Source organism: Pelophylax lessonae (assembly GCF_965119305.1).
Source record: "Pelophylax lessonae genome assembly, chromosome: 11".
Taxonomy (NCBI): domain Eukaryota; kingdom Metazoa; phylum Chordata; class Amphibia; order Anura; family Ranidae; genus Pelophylax; species Pelophylax lessonae.
This window is the reverse complement of record NC_138778.1, coordinates 120,333,966-120,357,747: the sequence shown is the minus strand read 5'-3', so window position 1 is coordinate 120,357,747 and position 23,782 is coordinate 120,333,966. Positions and strand designations below refer to the sequence as shown.

Here is a 23,782-nt window from a genome sequence, read left to right as displayed (position 1 = left end):
TCTTCCCTTCCTACTGTTCTATATCCTCCATGATCCTCTCTAGAACATGGGGCTGTCTTCCATTTCATATATCTGAATTTGCCCAGCCACAGTATTATAGCTCTGCTCTTTATTAAGGAGAGCTCAGATTATTTTCCCATCCTCCTAGTATGTAACAGCAGTTGGAACATCACATTGTGGATAGAAGATGGTTGTTTGGTACCAATGGGGTTTGATTTACTAAACAAGCTCTTCGCTTTGCAATGAGTCATGTGCAAGCAAAAAATATAGTTTTTGTTTTCCTTGCCTGTGATTGGGTATCCAACCACATTTACTATGCTAAAAGAAAAGTATTTTGCAAAGTAAACAGGCAATTTGCCCCAATATCTGAATGTCTGAATACAGCGGGAGCGAGCCTCCGGCGGCGCTCGCGTGCCGCCAAGAGGGGGCGGGATCCAGCGATGTAGGTCTACGTCGCTGGACGATAACGAGCCACTTTCCCACAGTACCAGCTCAAATAAATAAGGATTTATGGTTTCTGCACTAAGCCAACAATAGGCATCTACTTCCATATGAAATATGTAGCACTACTCCCAAAGAAAGCTGCTAAGTGTGGGTCCCCCTGGGTTACCGCTTGCAACAACAGTACCTTTAAGCATGTTTTTCAAGTGTGAGCACCTCAGACAAGAACCAGTCCGGTTTCTTTGGTTTTTAGGGTTTATTTGGGAACTGGATGGGAGAAGGGAGAAGTGGGATACTCCAACATCTGAACTATGCACAATTAGGCAGGGACACTGAAAAATGCTGCTTGACACTGATTTACGCTGACTGATGCTGGCCTCGGCTAGGCCAGTTACTAGAACTTCACCTCCGACTGTGGAAAAGTCAATTGGAGCTCCCCAAAGTACTCCTTCCTGAGACAGCTGACTTTAATGCAAACTGTATTGCTGAACACTTCAGGGCCCTTACTGGCACCCCCTTTACTCCCCAAACTTCAGGTCTTTACTACTTGGCACCCTCTTTACTGTACATTCCTGGTTAGCTGGCTCCTGGATCCCCTATGACCTCTCTGGAGTGGTCCTCTCTCCTAGGCAGACCTTGAGTACTCAAGACACTGTTTTTCCTGAAGATCTCTGCCCAGCAGCTCCACTCGGTCAGCAACTCTGGATCCCTTGCAGCCCAGCTCAACCTCCAGTCCCTAGGCTGACTGCCTGGACCACCTTCTCACTTTTACAGGAAAAGAGACAGCCGTCACCTCCTCCTGGGACTGATGCTCCTGCCAAAAGACACTCTGTCACATGCTCCCTCCAGATTTATTTCCATTACCAGGATGCACTGCGGCAAACCCCGCCCACTGGGACAGTCATAAACCCTGGTGTGCTATTGGCTAGGTTTCCTCCACTGTCCAACAAGATCCCTCATTGGATACAGTGGGGAGACTCCCCAGACTCAACAGGTCACACCTGGAGGCATGTGACAGAACAGCTAACAGATCCAGCCCCCCTGATAAGCAGACAGGCCCAACATATGCTTTTTCCTAGCACCTACTAAGGAGGGTGCTACAAATATATAAACTTATTAAATAGATAATAAAAAGGCATATAAACGCAATTGTAGGGGTGTACTGGTTATTATTGTATAATGTTCATAACATTTTATTTGTTTAGTACTGAAGGTGAACCTATGTATTGCCAACGCAGGGCAAAGCAACAAGTTTATGTGAATTCCTAACTTCCCAGCTTCTTGTCCTCGCCTTCCCTTTGTTTTCATGGGACGTTGGGACTGAAGTGGTAAAAGATCATGTGAAGACAGCAGTCCCTTTTCTTGCTTTCAATCCTCCCGCTTTTCCCCAGACAGGATAGAGGGGTTCTTTGGGACAACTGCTTGGCTGCTACAGTGACTGTGTCTCCCAAGACTTGCAATTCAGTTTTCACAGTTTATCCCTGTTGGGCGCTGTAACTTGTTGTTACTTGTTGGAGGGGATTCAGGAAGATAAGGACCTTTTTTCTTATTTGGCGGTCTTCTCCATATTTAAAAGTATAATGGGAAAAGTGCTACAGATATTCAGAACAACAACAACCTTGATCTCCATCCAAGGCCTAGTTTACACTAGCTGTGGCCACGGCTCACAGCGGGGGATCCGGTGCGTCCCTGTTCTCTGTTTCAGGTGCGAGTCAGGTCCGAATTTTGCCTGAATTCAGGATCCTTTTCCACTGCATACCATGGCCGTCCTGGAGCTGTGTGAACTGGCTCCATTGAGAGCCAGTCACAGTCTCCTTGTTTAAGAACACTTTATAAGCTATTTCAAGGCAGCGCTGATTCACTTGCTCTCATTCACAGTCTCCTGTTATGCAAATAGGATGCAGCAAACCCGCATCCATTTCGCATAAATGTGAACCCAGCTTCACTCGATCCCTATTATTCTGTTCCAGAACATGTCATTATTACTTCTAAGTATTAGGCCTCGTTCACACTGTGTGTGGGACATGTACCTGCACTGCTGTCAAATTAAGACCAGCGGCTGTGTCTGTTACATAGTTAGGTTGAAAAAAAAAAAAGAACCGAGAACAGAGGGAATGTGATCACTTATAAAAAGGAGGCAATAAGGTATTTATAATGTGAAAAAATATACAGAGTTTATTCCACGCGCCAATGGGAAAGTATGTATTATTATGTGCAAAAAATCTATATGCCTGGGAGTGAATAAATAAATAAATAAATTGGTGAAAAAAAGCAGCTGCTGTAGGAAAAAGGTATACTAAAAGGAGAATGGTCTTGTAAAAAGACCAAATACAGCGCTTGCTTTTAAATAACTAATGGATAGCAATATCCATGCAAAACTTCTGTGATAAATGTGAATAAGTAATCAAAGGTATGTCATAAATTAATATCAGTAGATAAGTATACGTAGATCATCAAAATTCCCAATAAATAGTTAAAACGGTGCCATAAAGTGCATAAGTGACTGAGTGTATAAAAGATGAAAATTGGTAAATCACAATCAACAATATTATGATACAAGCTTGGACCGCATAGCGTCGTTGCGTCACGCAGGTGGAACGCAAGCCGGAAGACAGCTCACCATTCCGCGAGGAGGATGTGCAGCCCGCACCGCTGACCACCAGTGACACTGTACTTCTGTTTTTACACTATTTAATGGGTAATAAACTTTTTGAACTCTAATATACTACACTATTTGGAGCATTCTTTTTCCTTCCCTACCACACCTGGTTGTTTGCCCTGGAGCCTAAGGAGCCGTTACCAGTCCATAGGATTACACATAAAAGGAACCCATCTAGCCCAGGGGGCTTTTAAGCTCAAAAAGGTTCTAGTGCCATATGGCATATAGGACCCACTAGATCTGGTAAGTGACCCAACTTATTTATTCACTCGGGACCAGAAATCGCTGACATAGCCAATCAAGTCTGAGCACGTGCACCTTGAATTCTGAAGATTCACTTTCACTAAGGACATTATATCTCTTTGAGCACAAAGTCACCGTTTATTCCGGACTGTTCATTTATTCATCATAATATTGTTGATTGTGATTTATCCATTTTCATCTTTTATACACTCAGTCACTTATGCACTTTATGGCACCGTTTTAATTATTTATTGGGTATTTTGATGATCTACGTATACTTATCTACTGATATTAATTTATGACACACCTTTGATTACTTATTCACATTTATCACAAAAGTTTGGCATGGATATTGCTATCCATTAGTTATTTAAAAGCAAGCGCTGTATTTGGACTTTTTACAAGACCATTCTCCTTTTAAGGTATTTATAATGTTTATTTTTTAAAAATCTATGCACAAATGTTTTTCCTTTTGTATCAATTTAAACTGCAAGGGCCCCACCTGAAATGCATGGGCTGATTTCCACCTAATGCAATTTCCCGTGATGGTGTGGAAACGGTGCTGTTGAATTCAAGGTAGAGTTGCCACTCCAATGTAGGCCATGCCTGCTTGTACTACAATGGGATGAAAATGGTGCAAGAGGCATGGCTCTCAGCATTCTCATGGCTAATTCACAAGCCTGTAGCATACCAATTATCACCTGGCCATACATAGTCCTGCCCACTGCTTTCTGGATTGACAGCACTGACTTTTCTACCGATCCTACCCTCCAACACTGGAGGCTGTAGTGTCTAATTCCTATCAAACAAGACTTGCAGCCTTTTCTCAATGTCTTCCATGTCAGCTGTGTTTGCAAATAATTATAATTGTTATGATTGCTAATAATGTACTACATTTTTTGCTGCATTAGAGAAATATGGTTGCACTTTCTGCATGCCTGTTTACTTGTCCCTTATTGGAAAAACCCTTTAATTCAATTTATATTAGCCTAATATATTCCAGGTGCATCCAAACAAAGGGTGCTCAAAGTCTTACAGTTCCCTATTTTAGAAAACAGCCACAACCTGAGTAGAAAAGCCTTTTCCCTGCTGCAGAAAAGGACTCTTGCCCTTTGTGCAGAAGCAGTGGTCTCTCTGCAGATGTCTGACAGTTAGAGCTCTCCAATCAGCAGAGAACATGAGCTTTGCTGACTGGATAGTTCTAGCTTTCTGCAAAGATCCTTGTCTGCAGCATGCTGCCTGGGGACAGGCACTTCTACTGTGGCTGCTTCCTAAAGAAAATGAACTTTAAAACCTTAGAGCGACAAAGTTCTGAAAACAAGATGACAAATGGGCCCAGGTTGCACTATATGTTTATGCTTTGTGATCTTGTGTCTTACACCAGATTGTTATCCATACTGTGTAACCAGACTTTCTGTCGCTATCTTACCACTAATTTGTATTGTTGTTGTCAAATATTTTTTCATGGTATACCTTTAAATAAAGAATTAAAAAAAAAAACGTAGAGCACCTCTCATTTAAACTAAAAGTTCAATTGGGTTTCAAAAAAATCGTGAAAAAATAAGTACAAAAGGTGTATGTCATTATGTTCTGTAGGTATAACCGAAAGCCCTGCCAGCAAATTAGCTGCCAAATCATTTCGTCTTTTCCTGATGCTAAATTTACAGTCTGGCTTATTTTCTTAAGAATTAGGGCACCGGCATTTGTACCTCCAGCAGCTCCAGAGCTGAAAAGTCTAATCTATGATTTATGCTGTTTGCTCCATGAGAAAAAAGCTAACCTTATCCGCTTTGACAGAAATGGATTCTTGAAGGAAAAGTGACGTTGAAAGTCAGTGATCTGTTGGTGCCTTTTTTTCTTTTAAAGGTTGCATTGCCAAACACAGCTGTCCATATGAGTCCCTGAATCAATTTTATCACTAGCGATAATTTTACACTGTAGGTATTACAAACAGGCTGTAAACAAGCCGTAGCCGGTGACAATTCATAGAGCTGTTGGTTTCAGACGTTTTGCAAACATGCTTGAAAACATCTGCATATTACGGTTTCCTTTCTCAAAAGTGCAGTGATTCTTATCTATATCTGGCTGTTTAGGACCAACTTTGCATACTACTACTATGTAGAGGTTTTCTGCATAGTAGAGCAATCTGTTAAAGAAGAATTTCATGGTTTGGCATTTTTTACATAGTTGCATTGGTCCAACTTGGTCCAATGTAACTATGCCCTGTATATACCATACCAGTGGGATCTGTCTAGAACAGGGATCCTCAAACTACGGCCCTCCAGCTGTTGCAGAACTACACATCCCATGAGGCATTGTAAAACTCTGATATTCATAGACATGACTAGGCATGATGGGAATTGTAGTTCCTGAACAACTGGAGGGCCATAGTTTGAAGACCCCTGGTCTAGAAGCTGGAAATCATTGTAGTAGACACCACTACTCCAGTGATCTCCACTAGCTTCCAGGTCCCCGAGCCGAGTGGCCGCCCTGCTGCATTGTGAACATAAGAAGTTGGCTGCTCTACATGAGCACCATTCAGAGAATGCAAAGCACCCTCTAATTGGATGAGGTGGAGAGTGTAAGATCGCTAAGTGAATATATAGACACAGCGCTAAAACAGTGATATAAAATATTAGCTCAAATAAACCAGTGACTTGTATATGCTTAATTAAATAAATAGAGGTGTCCAAAAAAAAAAAAAAATATATATATATATATATATATATATATATATATATATATATATAAAAATTATATAAAATGCAGAGAATCGGAAATAGTGATTATAAATATATATAATTATAAATATACAATAGTGTCCAAATAAAGCTCCGTGCTTAAAAAACACAAATGTCCACTGAAACTTCTTTAGTGCAAATTATAAAGGTGCTCCCAAGTGCTTTAAAAATATATTCCACACGTGCGCTTGTTCCCCACACGTGAGTCCACTTACCAGATAGTGTGGACCCCTTACGACCTTATGGTCTTGGGGTCTATCAGGCTTTAAGGTAAGTGGATGAGCTTGGTGCCTTCACAGTAGTCTCCCCATAGGAATATGCAAATAAGCATATAAAAAACAATGGTGCAGTACGTTCCAATAAAGAGAATTTATTTGCTCAAGGTAACTTAAGGAGATACACTCACATTTCAAAGAGTATAAACAAGCCTTATATATTTAGAATATCCCCGGCGTCTAGTGGATGGTGTGCCTACCGTCCTCCTAGATGTGGAAAGCGGCGTGCGTTCCAACACTACTTCCGCTTGCATCCCACTGAGCCGGAAGTGACGTGTTACGTTGGCTGTAAAGACCGGACATACGTCGACGCATTTCGCCTCTCCTTGTGGGCGTCATCAATATATATATATATATATATATATACTTTTTTACTTATTTATTCATACCTATTAACTTATTTCACATATGCGCAGGGTGACTTTTTGGTCTTATAGTGTAAGATCGCTGCCCAGCCTCTCTGCCTTGCCCAATCAGAGAATGTTTTGCATTTATTGACAAAGTACACCGCATTCTCTGAATGGTGCCCATGCCGAGTGGCTGGCTTCCTATGCTCACAAAGCAGCAGGGCAGCTGCTCAGGCTGGGACCCAGAAGCTAGTTGAGATCACTGGAGTAGCGGTGTGTACTACAATGATTTCCAACTTCAAGAGGGATCCCACAGGTAACAGGGACACGTGGATTAAAACTATATATAAAAGTTATGACTTTATGCAATGACAATGGGCAAAGGTAACTGGAAAACCTAGAAATCACTTTTTAGCAGATTAGATTAATCAAGACCAATGAAAGGGGGTTGTTGTTGTTTGGTTCACCTGGGTTACTACATTGTATACATTGTTGTTGGCCTCATTAATAAAAGCAAATGTCCTTTGGATCCATAGGTTCTGAAATAACTAGTAGAACTAGTTGGCTCTGTACCAAGTAGAAGTAACATTTCCTGGATTTCACAGACTTGGTGACCTCACGACATCTGTGGAACATTAGATACATTTTAAGATTATAATAGAATGGACGCTATTGGTGATCTGTTCCTATATATATATATATATATATATATATATATATATATACTGTATATATTTGAATTTCTCTTTTTGATATTCTTATAAACATTAAAACTAGCTGGGTCCTACAAATGTGTATCAGGGATGCAAAGAGAAAAAAACATTCTATTATCCAACCACCATAAACATTAATACTGTTTCTGGTGATTTGTGTGGAATATTACATGACTCTTTAGAATTATTTAGTACACTCTAATCTTTTGAGCTTGATGGTGACCGATGGTCACCTGGCAATGCAGTTTTATGCTGATTTCTTACCGTGAGTACCTTATTATTTTAATAAACCTTTCAGTTTGTGGAGATAATGGACCATGGTTTTGTGGTTTATTTTACTTTGAGCGATACAAGCATCTCCTGGGATCTTGGTGGTGATATGATGGATCCAGTAGTGTCTGAGGGAGTCCTGCAGTGGAGAAGTAGATCGTTGCTGTGAAATTTATGAAGATTGTATCTGCTGCCTTAAACTATTCCAATCTGGGGGTTAATTTGATGTCCTAAGCAGCCATTTCTTGTGGTGGTGGTGGCAAACTGCGGTGAGATTGGTGTTGCTGGTCCAGAGCACTGGTCAACTCCGGAATTAAAGATTCATGATGGACTTTTTACCCATAATTCACAAACGGGGTTCTATTTAGTGATGCACAAGAGCACTTTGTATAAATTATTATTTTATATGAATTTGCAAAATTTTTGAATTTGTTGCACTAAGGCAATTTGTACATTTAAAGAGACAGCGCACTTTCACAACACTAAGGAGGTGACCAGAGGCAGAAAAAAAACATAAGGTTACCAACCTGGCTGTGCTGTCTGGAAGATATGTAGGAGCATCAGGATTAGGTGGGCAGTAAGACAAATCCTTTGTTGGGTAAGAGAGATGTATATAGCTGTTTGCCTGGAATTCATCTTAAAAATGCAACTAACGCTTATTATTTCACTGGTTTTCCAAATCCACATTTTTTGTCCACCATATGAGTTTTGTGCTGGTGCTGTTAGCCATGTAAAGGTCATATGCTGATAAGTGCATTTTGTGGCTGCAGTGACCACCTATCACTATGGTATTTCCAATACACTGCATATTGGAGAAAATTCTTGCAGTGATTAATAATCTTTGAGAACTTAAACAGGAGGGATGCATAATCAAGTTTGATGATAATAATATATGCAAGTACAATCACTGTACAGTAAGTCCCCTAATAAAAAAAACCTGACAGATCACTATACCAACACAAGCATTGTTGGTGCAGTGATCCCCCCCATTGTGCTATTGCATTCTGACAGGGGGACTCCCCCTGCCAGAACATGCTGATCTTTGTTGGATTTACGAACAAGTTGGGCTTACAAATAAGCTCCCAGAATGGAACTTGTTTGTAAGTAGGAGACTTACTGTACTGCTAATGCTTTTATTCTACCTTGTGACTTCTAAAGACTAGCCTATAGCTCTATTAGTGTTACAATTCATAGTTGTGTTAGAAGGAAACCTGGCATAGGACAACCATGGAATATGTAATTTCTGACTTCTTCTCAGCATACTAGTTACCTTGCTGTCATGCTTACCCTCTCTTGCCTCACTACTGTAAGCCATTGGCCCAGAACTAGTATGTAGATCAGTACTTCTGACATCATGTTAAACCTAAAAAGTAGTGCTTTTTTCTAACCACCTGCCCACAATGTACTGTGGACGGGTGGCATATACAGGCAAAGTGACATACTGGTACATTGTTGCCTATTTCCAGGTTTACAGCACGTGCATGATGCATCTGGAGTCTGTCAGTAGGTCTCGGCCAATGATTTATGGCCAGGACCTGCTGATTGGGTGTGTCCAATCACAGCCCAGAGCCCCGTGTTGACAATCAACACAGGGCTATGTACAGAGGGAACAATCTATATGTTTCTTATCCCTGTAAAGTATACAAAAAAAAAATAATTCCAATATATATATCACCGTTTGTAGATGCAATAACTTTCACACAAACCAATCAATATGGGATTTTTTTTTTTTTTTTTTTTTTTTACCAAAGACACGCAACAGAATACATTTTGGCCTACATTTATGAAGAAAGTTTTCTTTTTTTTTTATTGGATATGTTTTACAAAAAGTAAAATATATTTAATTCCTTTTAAAAAATTTCAGTCATTTCTAGTTTTCTATAATAAAAAATAAAAAACCCAGTGGTGATCAAGTACCACCAACAGAAAGCTCTATTTGTGTGAATAAAATTATATAAATGTAATTTGGGTACAGTGTTGCATGACCACGCAATTACCAGTTAAAGTAGCGCAGTGCTAAATAGCAGAAAATGACCTGATTGTGAAGGCGGTAAAACCTTCCTGGGCTGAGGTGGTTAAGTTAGCACCAGGGACAGTACTTACATGACTGATGAGTCCCATGTGTGCTGGTGGCTGCCATGTTCTGTGAATTTCTTCAATCCTCTGCCACCTTTCTCCCCCCCCCCCCCGAAACTTGCTGTAATCTTCTGGTGCTTCGGGGGTTATTACGAGCAGCTTACCCTGTCGCAGGCATCCATCAAAAGTGCCGACTATGCCCACACCTTTTGCATCCCCATTTCATTCTTAAAAGCTGTACTATCAGTTCCCACAATGAAAAGCACTATATGAAAGGAGAAGACTGACCTTTTCATTCATCAGCCTGTCCTCCATTTACAGAGTGTTTGTGAATGTGGGAACCAATAGTACAGCTTGTATGAATGGAGCATGGAGGGAGGAAAGGGTGGGTATAATCAATACTTGACAATTGCCTGTTGCTGCAGCAGGAGTGTCCACGGGCATGGGAATTTATTTTTTCACCTAACAGCAGCCATAAGCAGTAAGGACACCCTTCATTTATGGTAAATACCATTTTTGATGATTTATTTTTGTTTTTTTGAAAGATACACTACCATTTTATAGTTATGAAAACTCCCACTTTTATTCATCAAATGAGTTGCAAAATTAACAGAAAATATAGTCAAGACATTGACGAGGTTAGAAATAATGATTTTTATTTGAAATAATAATTTTGTCCTTCAAACTTTGCTTTCATCAAATAATTCTCCATTTGCAGCAATTACAGCTTTGCAGACCTATGGCATTCTAGCTGTGGATTTGTTGAGGTAATCTGAGGAAATTTCACCCCGCGCTTCCTGAGGCACCTCCCACAAGTTGGATTGGCTTGATGGGTACTTCTTACATACCATACGGTCAAGCTGCTCCCACAACAGCTCAACAGGGTTGAGATCTGGTGACTGTGCTGACCACTCCATTACAAACAGAATACCAGCTGACTGCTTCTTCTTTAAATAATTCTTACATAGTTTGGAGGTGTGTTTTGGGTCATTGTCCTGTTGTAGGAGGAAAATGGCTCCAATCAAGCGCTGTCCACAGGGTATGGCATGATGTTGCAAAATCGAGTGAAAGCCTTCCTTATTCAAAATCCCTTTTACCTTGTACAAATCTCCCACTTTACCAGCACCAAAGCAGCCCCTGACCATCATATTACCTCCACCATGCTTGATAGATGGCGTCAGGCACTCCTCCAGCATCTGTTCACAAGTTCTGTGTCTCACAAATGTTCTTCTGTGTGATCCAAACACCTCAAACTTACATTCGTCTGTCCATAACACTTTTTTTCAATCTTCCCCTGTCCAATGTCTATGTTCTTTAAGCCATCCTAATCTTTTCCTTTTATTGGCCAGTCTCAGATATGGCTTTTTCTTTTCCACTCTGCCTAGAAGGCCAGCATCCCGGAGTCGCATCTTCACTGTGGACGTTGAGACTGGCGTTTTGTGGGTACCATTTAATGAAGCTGCCAGTTGAGGACCTGTGAGGCGTCTATTTCTCAGACTAGAGACTCTAATGTACTTGTCCTCTTGCTTAGTTGTGCATCAGGGCCTCCCACTTCTCTTTCTATTCTGGTTAGAGCCCATTTGTGCTGTTCTCTGAACGGAGTAGTACACACCATTGTAGGAAATCTTCAGTGTCTTGGCAATTTCTCGCATGGATAGCCTTCATTTCTCAGAACAAGATTAGACTGTTGAGTTTCAGAAGAAAGTTCTCTTTTTCTGGCCATATTGAGAGTATAATCGAACCCACAAATGCTGAAGCTCCAGATACTCAACTAGCTCAAAGGAAGGCCAGTTTTATAGCTTCTCTAATTAGCACAACAGTTTTCAGCTGTGCTAACATAATTGCACAAGGGGTTTCGTAATCATCAATTAGCCTTTTAACACAATTAGCTAACACAACGTACCATTAGAACACAAGAGTGATGGTTGCTGGAAATGGGCCACTGCACACCTATGTAGATATTACATTAAAAATCAGCCGTTTCCAGCTAGAATAGTCATTTAACACATTAACAAATGTCTAGACTGTATTTCTGATTCATTTATGTTAACTTCATTGAAAAAACAGTGCTTTTCTTTAAAAAATAAAGACACTTCGAAGTGACCCCAAACTTTGGAACGGTAGTGTATGTTTATTGAGTTTATCAAAAAGAACAAAACAAAGAAACAAAAAAGCAAAAACGGAAAAGGGGTCAGGTGATTTTTTTAATTTTTTTATTTTCACCAAATTTCAGCTATAAATGGAGTTATCAGTTTTGGGTGCATTTATGTGTAACAGTATTTTATTATATCCTATGGGTTGAGAATGGAAGAGCAGAATCAACTATGTCCAAACTATAGCCCCCAAGCTACAACTACAATTCCCATCATGCCTAGTTATGTCTCTGAATGTCAGAGATTTACAATGCCTTATGGGAATTGTAGTTCCTGAACAGCTGGAGGGCCATAGTTTGGACACCCCTGAATGGTTTGTATTCACATGGTAATTGCCTTGACAGAATATCTCTGTTGAAGAGGAGATATATTGCCTTTATTCAGCAGAATCAGAGCTGAGTAGCAGCATTTTTATGTAGAAAGTGGTGCCACAACGTGTTTCTTAAAAAAAGTAATGTTTAGGGACTTTACTTAAAGCAGAACTCTAGTTGAATGTTTTTTTCAAAAAACATTTTTAATAAAAAGATTTTCATTTCTTACAAGACAGACATAGGCATACATGTGATAGACCATGTTAGCATAATAAAACAATGACCGTATATCAGGCCAAAGGCTTTCTTATAATGCAGCAGTTTCAATACCATGATAATTATAAAATACAATGGCCTAATGGGTAAATAACCTGGTTGGAAACATGTGGAGACCGTGTAATTTAAAAAGATAAAAGGAAAACTGTAAATAGGAAACCCAGGGTGAGGGCAACTCAAAACAGAAAAAAGGGGGTTAGTTCAGACTCTCAGGAGTCCTAGGGATCTAGTAATGCTTTCCTGTACCACTGTGTACAACAGGGGAGATACATTGAGTTTAACTACTCTCTATGTTTTTTTCAATAAAGACTCTCTACCTTCTAAAGAAAGGCTTAAGCCTCGTACACACGCGTCAAAATTCGGCCGGGAATTTTCGTCTGACGACTGATCTGCCAATTTTCGGCTTGTTAGTATGGTGCTCTCGACAACCGACTCCGACTTTTCTGGTGTGCAGGCTATAAAATTTTTGTCCACCATCAAAACACATCCGATTTTCGTGCAGTCAGTACAGATTTCGACAGGGAAAAATCTTATGAGCAAGACTGGGCATGCTCAGAGATGAAAGAACACAAAGAAAGCAATCCAACACATGACATCACTTCTGAAGTATAATTCTGTCCGACGACAAAATTTGTGTGCGGTCTAGAGCACATTCCAACCAACAGACACCACTCTGGACAAAAGACGGACGACCGGTCAGCGGAAATTCGTTGCGTGTGTACTAGGCTTTAGTGTGTGTGTGAACTTTTGCATTGCAGGGTCCAATTCTTTTGGAGAAATAGCTGTGTTTTAGGTCTCTCTTAACATCCTGTAGAGTCACAGAACAGGATGAGATCTAATCCTGCATTAAACACTCCTAGTAGACAAATGTACACTTTGCTTTGCACATAGGACATTGAAGGCTGGAGACTAAAAAGTGTAAGCAGGGGATCATGAGGCAGGGTCCAAGCAAGGAGATACCTTATGTAGCTTAGGACCTGATTCCAAAAGTTGGCAATTCTAGAAAATGTCCGGGGGCATTTGGGCATAAAGTGTTACATTTTGGGCAGCAAGAGAAGGTTGCCCCAGAAAGGTTAGAATTGTGCAAATAAAAGGATGCAAGCCCTGTGGAGGATTTTAAATTGAGTCTTTCGGTGAGTTTTGTTTTTGGATACTAGTCTGATTTTAATATATCCCTGTGAGAGCTTATCCACTAGGTCAGAAGAGAGGAAATCTTTGGTGCATTCATTGACATTGGTTTTCTTCAGAGGTTTATTTAAGGAGTTTGCAGATATTGGTAAAAGGCAGAAATGGAGTAGTTTTAGTATTGAAAAGGTCGTCATGAAAGTTTGAGGTAAAAAACACATTGGGGTCTATAGCATTGACCTTTCTGAACTTAGAAATTTGAAGACAAAAGTGTAGATAGGGAAGTTTGTATAAGCATTTGGATGTAAGGATGAAACAAGTATTTCAAACATGCTGGACCCAGTGTGGGCAACACTGCAAAGGCCACATAGTCTCTCCCCAGTGGAAACATAGGGTTTGCCCAGAATAGAAGAGTAGATACAAAATATATTGAAAGGCTAAAATAGTGTCTATATCTTTTATAGGAGCATCCACAGGAAGGAGCACCCACAGAAAATTTTTGGGTTTTAGAGTGTTAAAGGAATACAACCCCAGTATAGGTTTTTTATTGCTGTATGTGTCTTTATGACACAGCAGTAAGTAAGGAAATCTCAGTGAGAACACAGTCAGCAAGAAAATCCTTTACCATCTTACTAATAAAATAAGATTTTTTTCTTAAAGTCCATTGAGGAACAGGAATTCAGGAATTCTTTAACAGTAGAGTTATGTTGCCCCCTACAAGAAGTTGGCACACTGACAAACAAAAATGTTAATCAAACCCCTGTATAACCCACCTCTAATAATCATGCCTTAGTTTTATAAACAAGCAGTACATAGTGCCAATAACACAGAGACTTATGCTTAACACTCCTAACCCTTGACTTCAGGGAAAGGGAGGTTCATGATAAAGAGAGGTGTTACATGATAAGACACCAAATAAGATATAATTGATATGGTGTTTCATCAGAGTTATTTTACTCCTGACCGCCTGCATAAATTCGGCATTCGTCCCACCTCTGATTGTTTTCGGGGTTGTGGTCAGCCGGCCGACTTTCTCAAATGTTTTTGGTCCTGTCCGGTGGTGGCTAAATTTTGGGCTGAAGTTAATACATTCCTGTCCTCAGTTCTTGGTCTCCCTAATGTCCTTCATCTGAAGAATTGCCTCTTGGGTGTGTTCGGGGACCTGCTGGTTGCCGGACATGTCAAACGCCTACTCCGTATCCTGTATTTTTATGCTAATAAGACGATACTTCTGTGTTGGAAGGGTTCTACGGGGCCTACGATTACTGCCTGGCTTCAATTGGTTAATAATTGTCTTCCCCTTTATAAACTCACTTTTGAGTTGCGAGGTCGTCCACGCTTATTTGACAAAATATGGCATGGTTGGATATCCAGTCCCCTTACTCTACCTCCTCCTAGTTCGATGGAGACAGCTTCCATCTCTGCTACTCCGTAAGGGATCACTACTGACGTTCCAAGTATTGTATGGTGTATACTTCTACTAGTATTGACTTGTACATGATGTCTTGTTAAACTGCAGCTTCTCCTATATTGTTTATTCGGGGGGGAGGGGTGTGACCGGGGAGCACCAGTGATCATGGTAATGCTTGATAGCGTTGCATTGTGTTTGTTTCCCTTCTTTGCAAAGAAGTTCTTGTGTTTGTTGGTTCTTTCTATTTGTATGTTTGTTATATACTCAATAAAAATATCTTTAAAAAAAAAGATATAATTAATATGGACTGCGAGCAATCCATGGTGTTGATTAGAGATGCTGCTAGCACTGTTCACTCCCTTGCCGTGGGTGCAATGTAAGTATAAAAAAACGTAAATTGTGCTGCGCAATTGATGCAATAAGATAGGCATGGGTGTGAAAGCCCTTACAGCATAAAATCTAAATGTACAGAAGGGGAAATAAAAGATACAATTGAAGAGAACAATCCCAAAATCCTTTTGAAGGAGAGAGTAGGGTAATTAACAACAATCGCATAAAATTGCAGGAACAGGGGTTTACTATGACCCAGACTAGTGTGTAAAAACACCAGGACTAGGAGGAAAGGGCTCATTCCAACCAACACCCAGTTGTGTTCATAGGGTGTGACAGACAGATTGCAACCTACCTAACTACTTCACAGCTATATGATTTAGGAATCATCCAACCTTATGCTGAAAAGAGCAGCAACCTCCGCCTCTGCCAAGGAGCATGGGGTAGGAATCTGTTACAAGAAAAATTTTCCTAAGAATATGAGTGAGCAAGCAATCTAAGGATATTTTCCAAGAAGACAGCAGTTCCAATGCAGAAGGAAGACCTATCTTTTGGCGATTAGGCCTCTGGACTTATATTATCCCTCTTGGGAGGAATCTGCAGCATGATCTAAGAGTGTCCTGTCCACTGACCATCCTTGGGAATACAGGAACCTTAAACCATGAATACTTCCTTTCAAGGATTAAGAGAGGGGCTGAACCCTAATCAGCTACAGCACAGGCCTTCAGGCATGTGTTCTAAATGAAACAAGAGCCTACCCCTTGGCTCCACTCCTTGGCTCTCCTCATTAGCTCACTGGCTGTGATTGACAGGATCTAATGGCTCCCACTGCTGAGTGAGCTACTGAGAAGAGAGAGACCCGGGAGAGCCACTGCTCTCATGCACATCGTTGGATCGAGTTAGGGTTCAGGTAAGTATAGGGGGGGTTGCTGCACACAGAAGGTTTTTTTATTCTTTAGAACCACTTTGAATACCAGGTATGGCAGAAAGGTCTGTGCAGCTGTAAGAGCTCTAAGAGACCCTAGGCCCAGAAAAACAAGTTGATCCTCCAAATCAAGCAGAATGTACTGCATCAATCAGGTTAGAAACAACCCCTAACAAATCTGAAACATATGCAGAAGGCTCAAAACTGCCTCTCTAGAAGAAGAATGTAAAGACTCTAAATCAGTGATGGTAACAGTGGCCTCAGGCACACTTTGAGATGTGCAAACTTAGAGGTTGATTTACTAAGGACAAATAGGCTGTTTACTTTGCGGGGGAACTTGCACTTTGTAAGGGAATTTTCCCCAGAGCTTAGTGAATGTGGTGAAGTTTCACTTTGCAAAGGATCTCCAATCATGTGCAAGTAAAAAAAAGATAATTTTGCTTGCACTGGATTGGATGATGGAAGTCAGCAGACCTTTAACTCACTAGGTTTTGGGGGAAATTCACTTTGTAAAGTGAAACTTCCCTTTTGCAAAATGAATGGTCTACTTGCCTTTAGTATATCATCCATTTGCAGCACCTGTAAGCAGATTGCTATAGTAATAGGGTATAAATCAACAAAAAAATGCAAAGTGAGCATGTAGGTCCTTGTAGGCACAAGGGACTCAGCCTTACCGGATGGAGCTGAAAAAACTTTAATAAGGACAACACAATAATAATAGGGATCCCAGGATTTATATTACAGGAGCTAGTTCTTTCTAGGAATATCAACTAAACTCCCCTAGATAAGTAGAAGAGTATGGCGTGAGGTCAACCATTGCAGCTGGACTGTCCTCTGTGTGTTTTTAACCACTTCAAACCCCAGGACGTCATATGAGGTCCTGGACTTTGAGTGGAGATATCTGAATGATGCCTGTAGATGCCTGCAATGATGTTTGGTCCAATGGTGTACAACTCACTGGTGTTTTATACAGAAATCAACAGACCCAAAATATTAAAGACATGAAAATGGCACAATAGACTGAGAGCCATACAAAATAATACAAAACAGGAAGACAGAAGACTTGATAGAGGAAGACTACTCAGGAGCTTTTACAAATTCATAAAGTCATTATTATAGGAAGAAGATCATCTGAACAATGCTTTGGTAAAATCATATCATATCTAAACAAAAAAATACAAAGTGCAAATTATACAAAGCCAACACATTTTTTAGTTGATCAGCAATGAAAAAGCCTCTTCCTGATTAACGCTAGCAAAAAAAAAAAAGTTCTTGGATACACACTGCTCAAAAAAATTAAAGGAACACTTTGAAAACACATCAGATCTCAATGGGGAAAAATATCATGCTGGATATCTATACTGATATGGACTGGGTAACGTGTTAGGAACGAAAGGATGCCACATCGTTTGATGGAAATGAAGATAACCTACAGAGGGCTGAATTCAAAGACACCACTAAAAATCAAAGCTATAAAAAATGATGCAGCATGCTAACCCATTTTGCTGAAATTTCATCTTTTCTGACTGTTTTTACTAGTTTTGCATTTGGCTAGGGTCAGTTGGCTAGGGTCAGTGTCACTACTGGAATCATGAGGCGATACCTGGACCGTATAGAGCAGGGGTCTTCAAACTATGGCAATCCAGTTGTTCGGGAACTACAATTCCCATCATGCCTAGTCATGTCTGTGAATGTCAGGGTTTTACAATGCCTCATGGGATGTGTAGTTCTGCAACAGCTGGAGGGCCGTAGTTTGAGGATCACTTGTATATAGGTTTCACAGGCAGTCCACCTCCTCCAGGATGGCACATCAATACGTGCCATTGCCAGAAGGTTTGCTGAGTCTCCCAGTCTCAAGAGCATGGAGGAAATTCCAGGAGATAGGCAGTTACCCTAGGAGAGCTGGACAGAACCGTACAAGGTCCTTAACCCATCAGCAGGACTGGTCCAATATTTCATTCTGGTACTACTTCTTCCATTTCTACACAGTCACTTATTCTGATTGTCTTGTGTTTTCAAATAAATCAATTGCTTTAGCAAAGTCTAGTTCGTTTAGAGAAGGATTATCAATGCTGATTTTTAGAACGTCACTAAAGCCACTTTCAACTATATCTTCCAGGTGAAATTTTTTCCACAGCTCCTTGGCTCGATTTATCTTTTCAAAAAGAGTAGACCCAAGTGGCATGACTAAAGCCACAGCTGCCAAAACAGTGAAGTCTGGAAACAACTCATGCATTTCAGAGCTGCTGTGAACTAGCTTTATGCAAAGATCTCGAAATGTTAGGTGACTGAGACTGAACACAATACGTTTAAAAAGAGCAAAATCATTTGTAGCTCGTTCTGGAACCAGCACATTTGAATAGTACTGCAGGAGATGTCGAAGCTCTAGCTCACCATAGGCACCAATATCATCCAAGGAGGAAGGGTAACACTTTGGGTTAAAAATAATGGAAAGGGAGCTTATCACCTTAAGAACATTGCCAGGGAAGCGATCCAGGAGGCTCTTGCAGACACTGCCAAGACAGGCTTCTTTTATGAGCTCGAAACCTTTCAATTGAACTTTGGAACAGTCAACCAACTCTACTCCTTTGTAGTAGAATCTACTTTCATTGTCATCATCAGGATGCTCATTCAGTTCATTAAGGAACTCTTGAAAGTTCTGGCCATTAGTGGACTTTTGTGCCTGCAGGGTGGCCTGTGAGGCCAACACTATTGGATTTATCATTGATATATCTAGATCCTCAATTTGGAAAAACTGGTTAAGTTTTTGGAAGATAGGAAGAATGTCCAGAAGGACCTTAGTAAAAGCCACAAACCAGAATTTCTTTAGCTCTAAGCATAATCCACTGGCTATAGGAGATTTTGTGGATTCGCTTTCAAGTAAAAGAACTAAAGTTGGCCATGAAGAGTCAATGGTTGCAACAGCTGGCAATATAGCCATCCAGTGAACTGTCCCTGGACAATTTAAGTCGATGCCACAAGCAGTGATAACATTACGTAACTCTTGAAAACTAGGAGCTTCTCCAGTTTTATTGCCATACAGTCTATACACTGCATCCATGACACTCTCGTATTTCCTCCCATAGTCAGCACTGACAAAACTTTCCGTTGGAAGCAAAGATCTTCTATGTGAGATGCAATGAAGCTCTGTTATTAGTGGGCAAAAGGTCTTCAGCTTCTCGCTAACTCCATTCTTCCTGTCTGTCATCAGAGAAGAGCCATCAGAGCTAAACCAAGCCACTTTTTTTGGAGAAATTTGAAAATCATTTAATATATCAACTACTTTTTCAACAACTGAGTTTGTTTCCTCTGAACATAACTCAAATCTCCCCAGGAATGTGATGTACAGCTGTCCATCACAGGGTGTAACGGATGTTGCAAACAATACAAGATGGTGATGCTCTGTTATATCCACCGTCTCATCAACCACCAGTCCAATAAAAGGTGATTCTTTCAATCTCCTCCGATCTTCACTGTGCAGTACTTTAACAATGGCTGCCTGAATTGATCAAACACAAGGTTATATCAAGCTTTTTATCTCTCATGGGAAAATCACACATATAAAATCTATAATCTGTAACTCTTTCACCCCAAAGGAATTTTGTAATTAGCCATAATGGCTCGTTTCCACTGAGCTTTCTGGTACGGTTCGGTACGCTTTTTATGCCGTTTCCATTATGAATGGTACCTTAATTCCGAACCGTACCACTTTTTTGGTACCCTTTCGTTGGGGTACCAAGCACATTAGTACCGTACCAACAGGGTGGAGCTACACTCTGCAGAACTTTGATTGGTTGACAGAGAATCGTCTATCACAGCTTTCCTGCTATACCACGCCTATCATGAAAGGGTACTATTGGCAGTGGAAACGCAATGTGTACCGTTCCGAACCATACCATACTGAACCGTACCGTACCACTCAGTGGAAACGAGGCATTAGTAATCATCATAGTTCTTACTTTTTTTTAAAGAGCTGTATGAAAAAACAAAAGAAACATATATTATCAACTCTTATGTAAAAACTGGGAGGTCCTCTTGAGAACGTAGTTTTGGATGGAAATAGTGGGCGAAATCCCAGTGCTGACATCACCCAACTGTATGATCCTAGGTTGTCAGCAGCTCTCACTGAATTTTTACGGTGTTTTTTTTTGCTGTCACATTGTTCTAATTCAATGACTGGCTCTGTCCTACAATAAACCTTTTTATTTAACCACTTGCCAACCCAAAAGACAGCTACAGGGCAGTCATCCAGTCTATTGACGTCCAATCACAGTGGCAATTTACAACGTGATCAGCTGTGTCTAATCACAGCTCATCAGTCCGGTTATCAGTACTCAGTGATGTCACTGTGAGGAAAGGAAAGCCGATAAACTGAAAACCCGTGACAACCTGCATGGATAATCAGTGCCCTGATTATCCATGCAGCTCTATCAGTGCCAATCAGTGTAGCATATCAGTGCCCATCAGTGCAGTGTATCAGTGCCACCTTATCAGTGCAGCCTCATCAGTGCCTCCACAGTGCCCATCATTGTCACCTCATTAGAGCCCATCAGTACAGTCTATCAGTGCCCATCAGTGAAGCCTATCAGTGCCTATCGATGAAGAAGAAAAATCACTTATTTGCAAATATTTTCAACAGAAATAAAGAGACAAGGTGTTTTTTTCTTTTTTAAAAACATTTCTGATCTTTTTTTAGTTTGTTTATCAAAAAATAAAAAACCTAGTGGTGATTAAATAGCCCCAAAAGAAAGCCCTATCTGTCTAAAAAAATGATAAATATTTCAGTTGGGTATAGTGTTGAATGATTTGAATTGTCATTCAAAGTGCAACATTACTGAAAGCGGAAAATTGCACTGGTCAGGAAGGAGGTGAAAGTGGTAAACTATTACACTATCACTGGCTTTCTGTTGGCTCCTTGGTGAGCTCAATCTGTTCCAATGGGAGATGCCTTTTGCTGTACCCTAAGAGAAGTGATTCCAGAATGGAAGTGCATACACCTGGGGAAGATTTGTAATTGAGAAACAATGCTGTACCTGTTACAGTTTATTGTCTGGTGAATATGTATTTGATTACATTTTGTTACTGAAAGGATCTGCTAGATAGCGGTAGATCTTTTTTATCTGAATATATATGGACTTTAATTGAAGAGAGGCTTCACATTTGGCACAATGATTACTGTTTACTTATTTGCTTTTTCTGCATGTTTTTGTTATATTCACTGGTGCTGCATCATTTCACGATATTGTCAGTTTATCTTCCTGCCTTTTCAAATAAAAACAGCGATAGAAGTACAGTACAAGGATTTGGGGTTGTGCTCTGTAATTGATGTACCTATCTGTTAATAATATAGGCTACAAAGTGGCATGCAAGCATGCTTGCAAACCTGTATTATCATATATACCTAAATAAAAGAATGGGTTGGGCAACTGAGGTTTAATGTTGGAAAAGTAATGCATTTGGGTGCTAAAAATATGAACGCAAGTTACTTGCTAGAGGGAGAACCTCTGGAGGAATCTAGGATGGAAAAGGACATGCAGGTCCCAGTAGAGAACAGGCTCAGCAATGGCATGCAATGCCAGGCAGCTGCAAGCAAAGGCAACATAATATTGGCATGCATTAAAAAGGGGATTCACTCCAGAGATAAAATGATAATTCTCCCAATCTACAAGACTCTGGTCTGGCCACGCCTTGAGTATGCTGTCCAGTTCTGGGCACCAGTCCTGAAGAAGGATGTGCTGGAACTGGAGAGAGTCCACAGCAGGGCAACAAAGCTAATAAAGGAACTAGATGATCTCAGCTATGGGGAAAGACTACAAACATTGAACTTATTCTCTCTGGGGAAGAGAAGCTTGAGAGGGGATATGATAGTGACATAAAATACCTTACCGGTGACCCTAGCATAGGGAAAAAACTTTTCAGTGCAAGGGAATTTAAAAAGACATGCGGCCATTTACTGAAATTGGAAGAGAAGCAGTTTAACCTTAAACTGAGTAGAGGGTTCTTTACTGTCAAAGCGGTAAAGCTGTGGAATTCTGACATACCCAGACAGCACCCCAGGGTGCCAAGACACATTGGTTGAGAAAGGCTGCCATAGGTAATGAGTAGATTTTAATTCTGCATTGAATATATGCAAAACTGTGTTTCTTATTTTTATTCTTTTTTCACCTCTCATATCTTCTTACATCTGCTAGAGTATTACACTTCCTGCTGATTAAACAGAGGGGGCCAGTTGACATAAACACTAGCACACTAATGCCTCGTTTCTACTGAGTGGTACGGTGCGGTTCGGTTAAGTACGGTACGGTTCGGAACGGTACACATTGTGTTTCCACTGCCAATAGTACCCTTTCATGATAGGTGTGGTGTAGCAGGAAAGCTGTGATAGACGATTCTCTGTCAACCAATCAAAGTTCTGAAGAGTGTAGCTCCACCCAGTTGGTACGGTACTAATGTGCTTGGTACCCCAACGAAAGGGTACCAAAAAAGTGGTACGGTTCGTAATTAGGGTACCATTCACAATGGAAACGGTATAAATAGCGTACCGTACCGAACCGTACCAGAAAGCTCAGTGGAAACGAGCCATTACACACCACACTGGATGGACTGGTGTCTTTTTTCAACCTTATCGACTATGTAACTATATCTGTATCGTTTAGGTCCCTCTGCAAATATACAATAGCTTTTGCCCTTTTTTAACAAAAAAGGGTGTTTTTTTGCAGTTGACCAATCAGCATTTTACTTGACCTATTAAACATTACAAAGACAGCAAAGCTGCACAAGAGGCTTTGATCTTTGATCCTTCTTCTTGCTGTTACTGGGCATGCAAATCTCCAGCCGACTGCCAGAACTAACTGGGCTCAGACAATGCCTTGTGGCATCTGTACAATTCCATTTCATTCCGGTAGAAACACTTTTGCTAGAGAAGAAGTGCATGCCTGCTTGCTGCTTGGAAGAACAGGATTCATGCCATGGCTCGCGGTGGCTCCAGGAGCTGGACAGTGATTAATTAAAAGCTTTGGCCATTCGGAGAACATTTCCTCTCTCCTATGAAGGGCAAATAACCAAAACCCAGTGACCTTTGAATATGCCCTTCATATTTATTCTATTATGCTGTCGATCAAACAGCATCTCTTGCGTAATTGTTAGAAATGGGGGAGTGCTGCTATACAAACAGAAGAACTGTGATAAAGAAAAAAATAACAATCACTGGATACCTAAAGGTGAAGTTCATCTTTAGTAACACATTACATGTTTCACCTGTATTTAGGGTGTTGCTAGGCAGCATACCCCATTCACCCCCTGATCTCCCAGTGTGACAGCAGACAGGGGTTCCTCTCCCCGCACCTGCTGTCTCACTTTAGAATCTGCGCTGCTGTGTGGAGCTCTCCCCATACAGCGGTGTCATCCATTCACAGGAATCTTTGAATGACAAAACTACAAGTCCCATCTTTCCCTGTGGCAGGTGGACTTGTGGTATCAATTAGCT

The 23,782-nt window shown here is 40.6% G+C and overlaps 2 protein-coding genes across 5 annotated transcripts in view; both read right to left on the bottom strand.

Moving 5' to 3' along the window:
- Positions 1 to 23,782, bottom strand: part of ZNF385C (zinc finger protein 385C) — a 330,357-nt gene that overhangs the window by 112,295 nt on the left and 194,280 nt on the right. The gene's annotated exons all lie outside the window — the stretch shown is intronic.
- LOC309566375 (uncharacterized protein C17orf113) overlaps positions 18,244 to 23,782 on the bottom strand; it is a 30,055-nt gene continuing 24,516 nt past the window's right edge. For all 3 annotated transcript variants that reach the window (XM_082271502.1, XM_082271503.1, XM_082271504.1), the window contains exon 3: positions 18,244 to 19,795. In XM_082271502.1, coding sequence (XP_082127628.1) covers positions 18,290 to 19,795 — 1,506 coding nt within the window. In that variant the 3' untranslated portion in view covers positions 18,244 to 18,289. The remainder of the gene's footprint in view (positions 19,796 to 23,782) is intronic.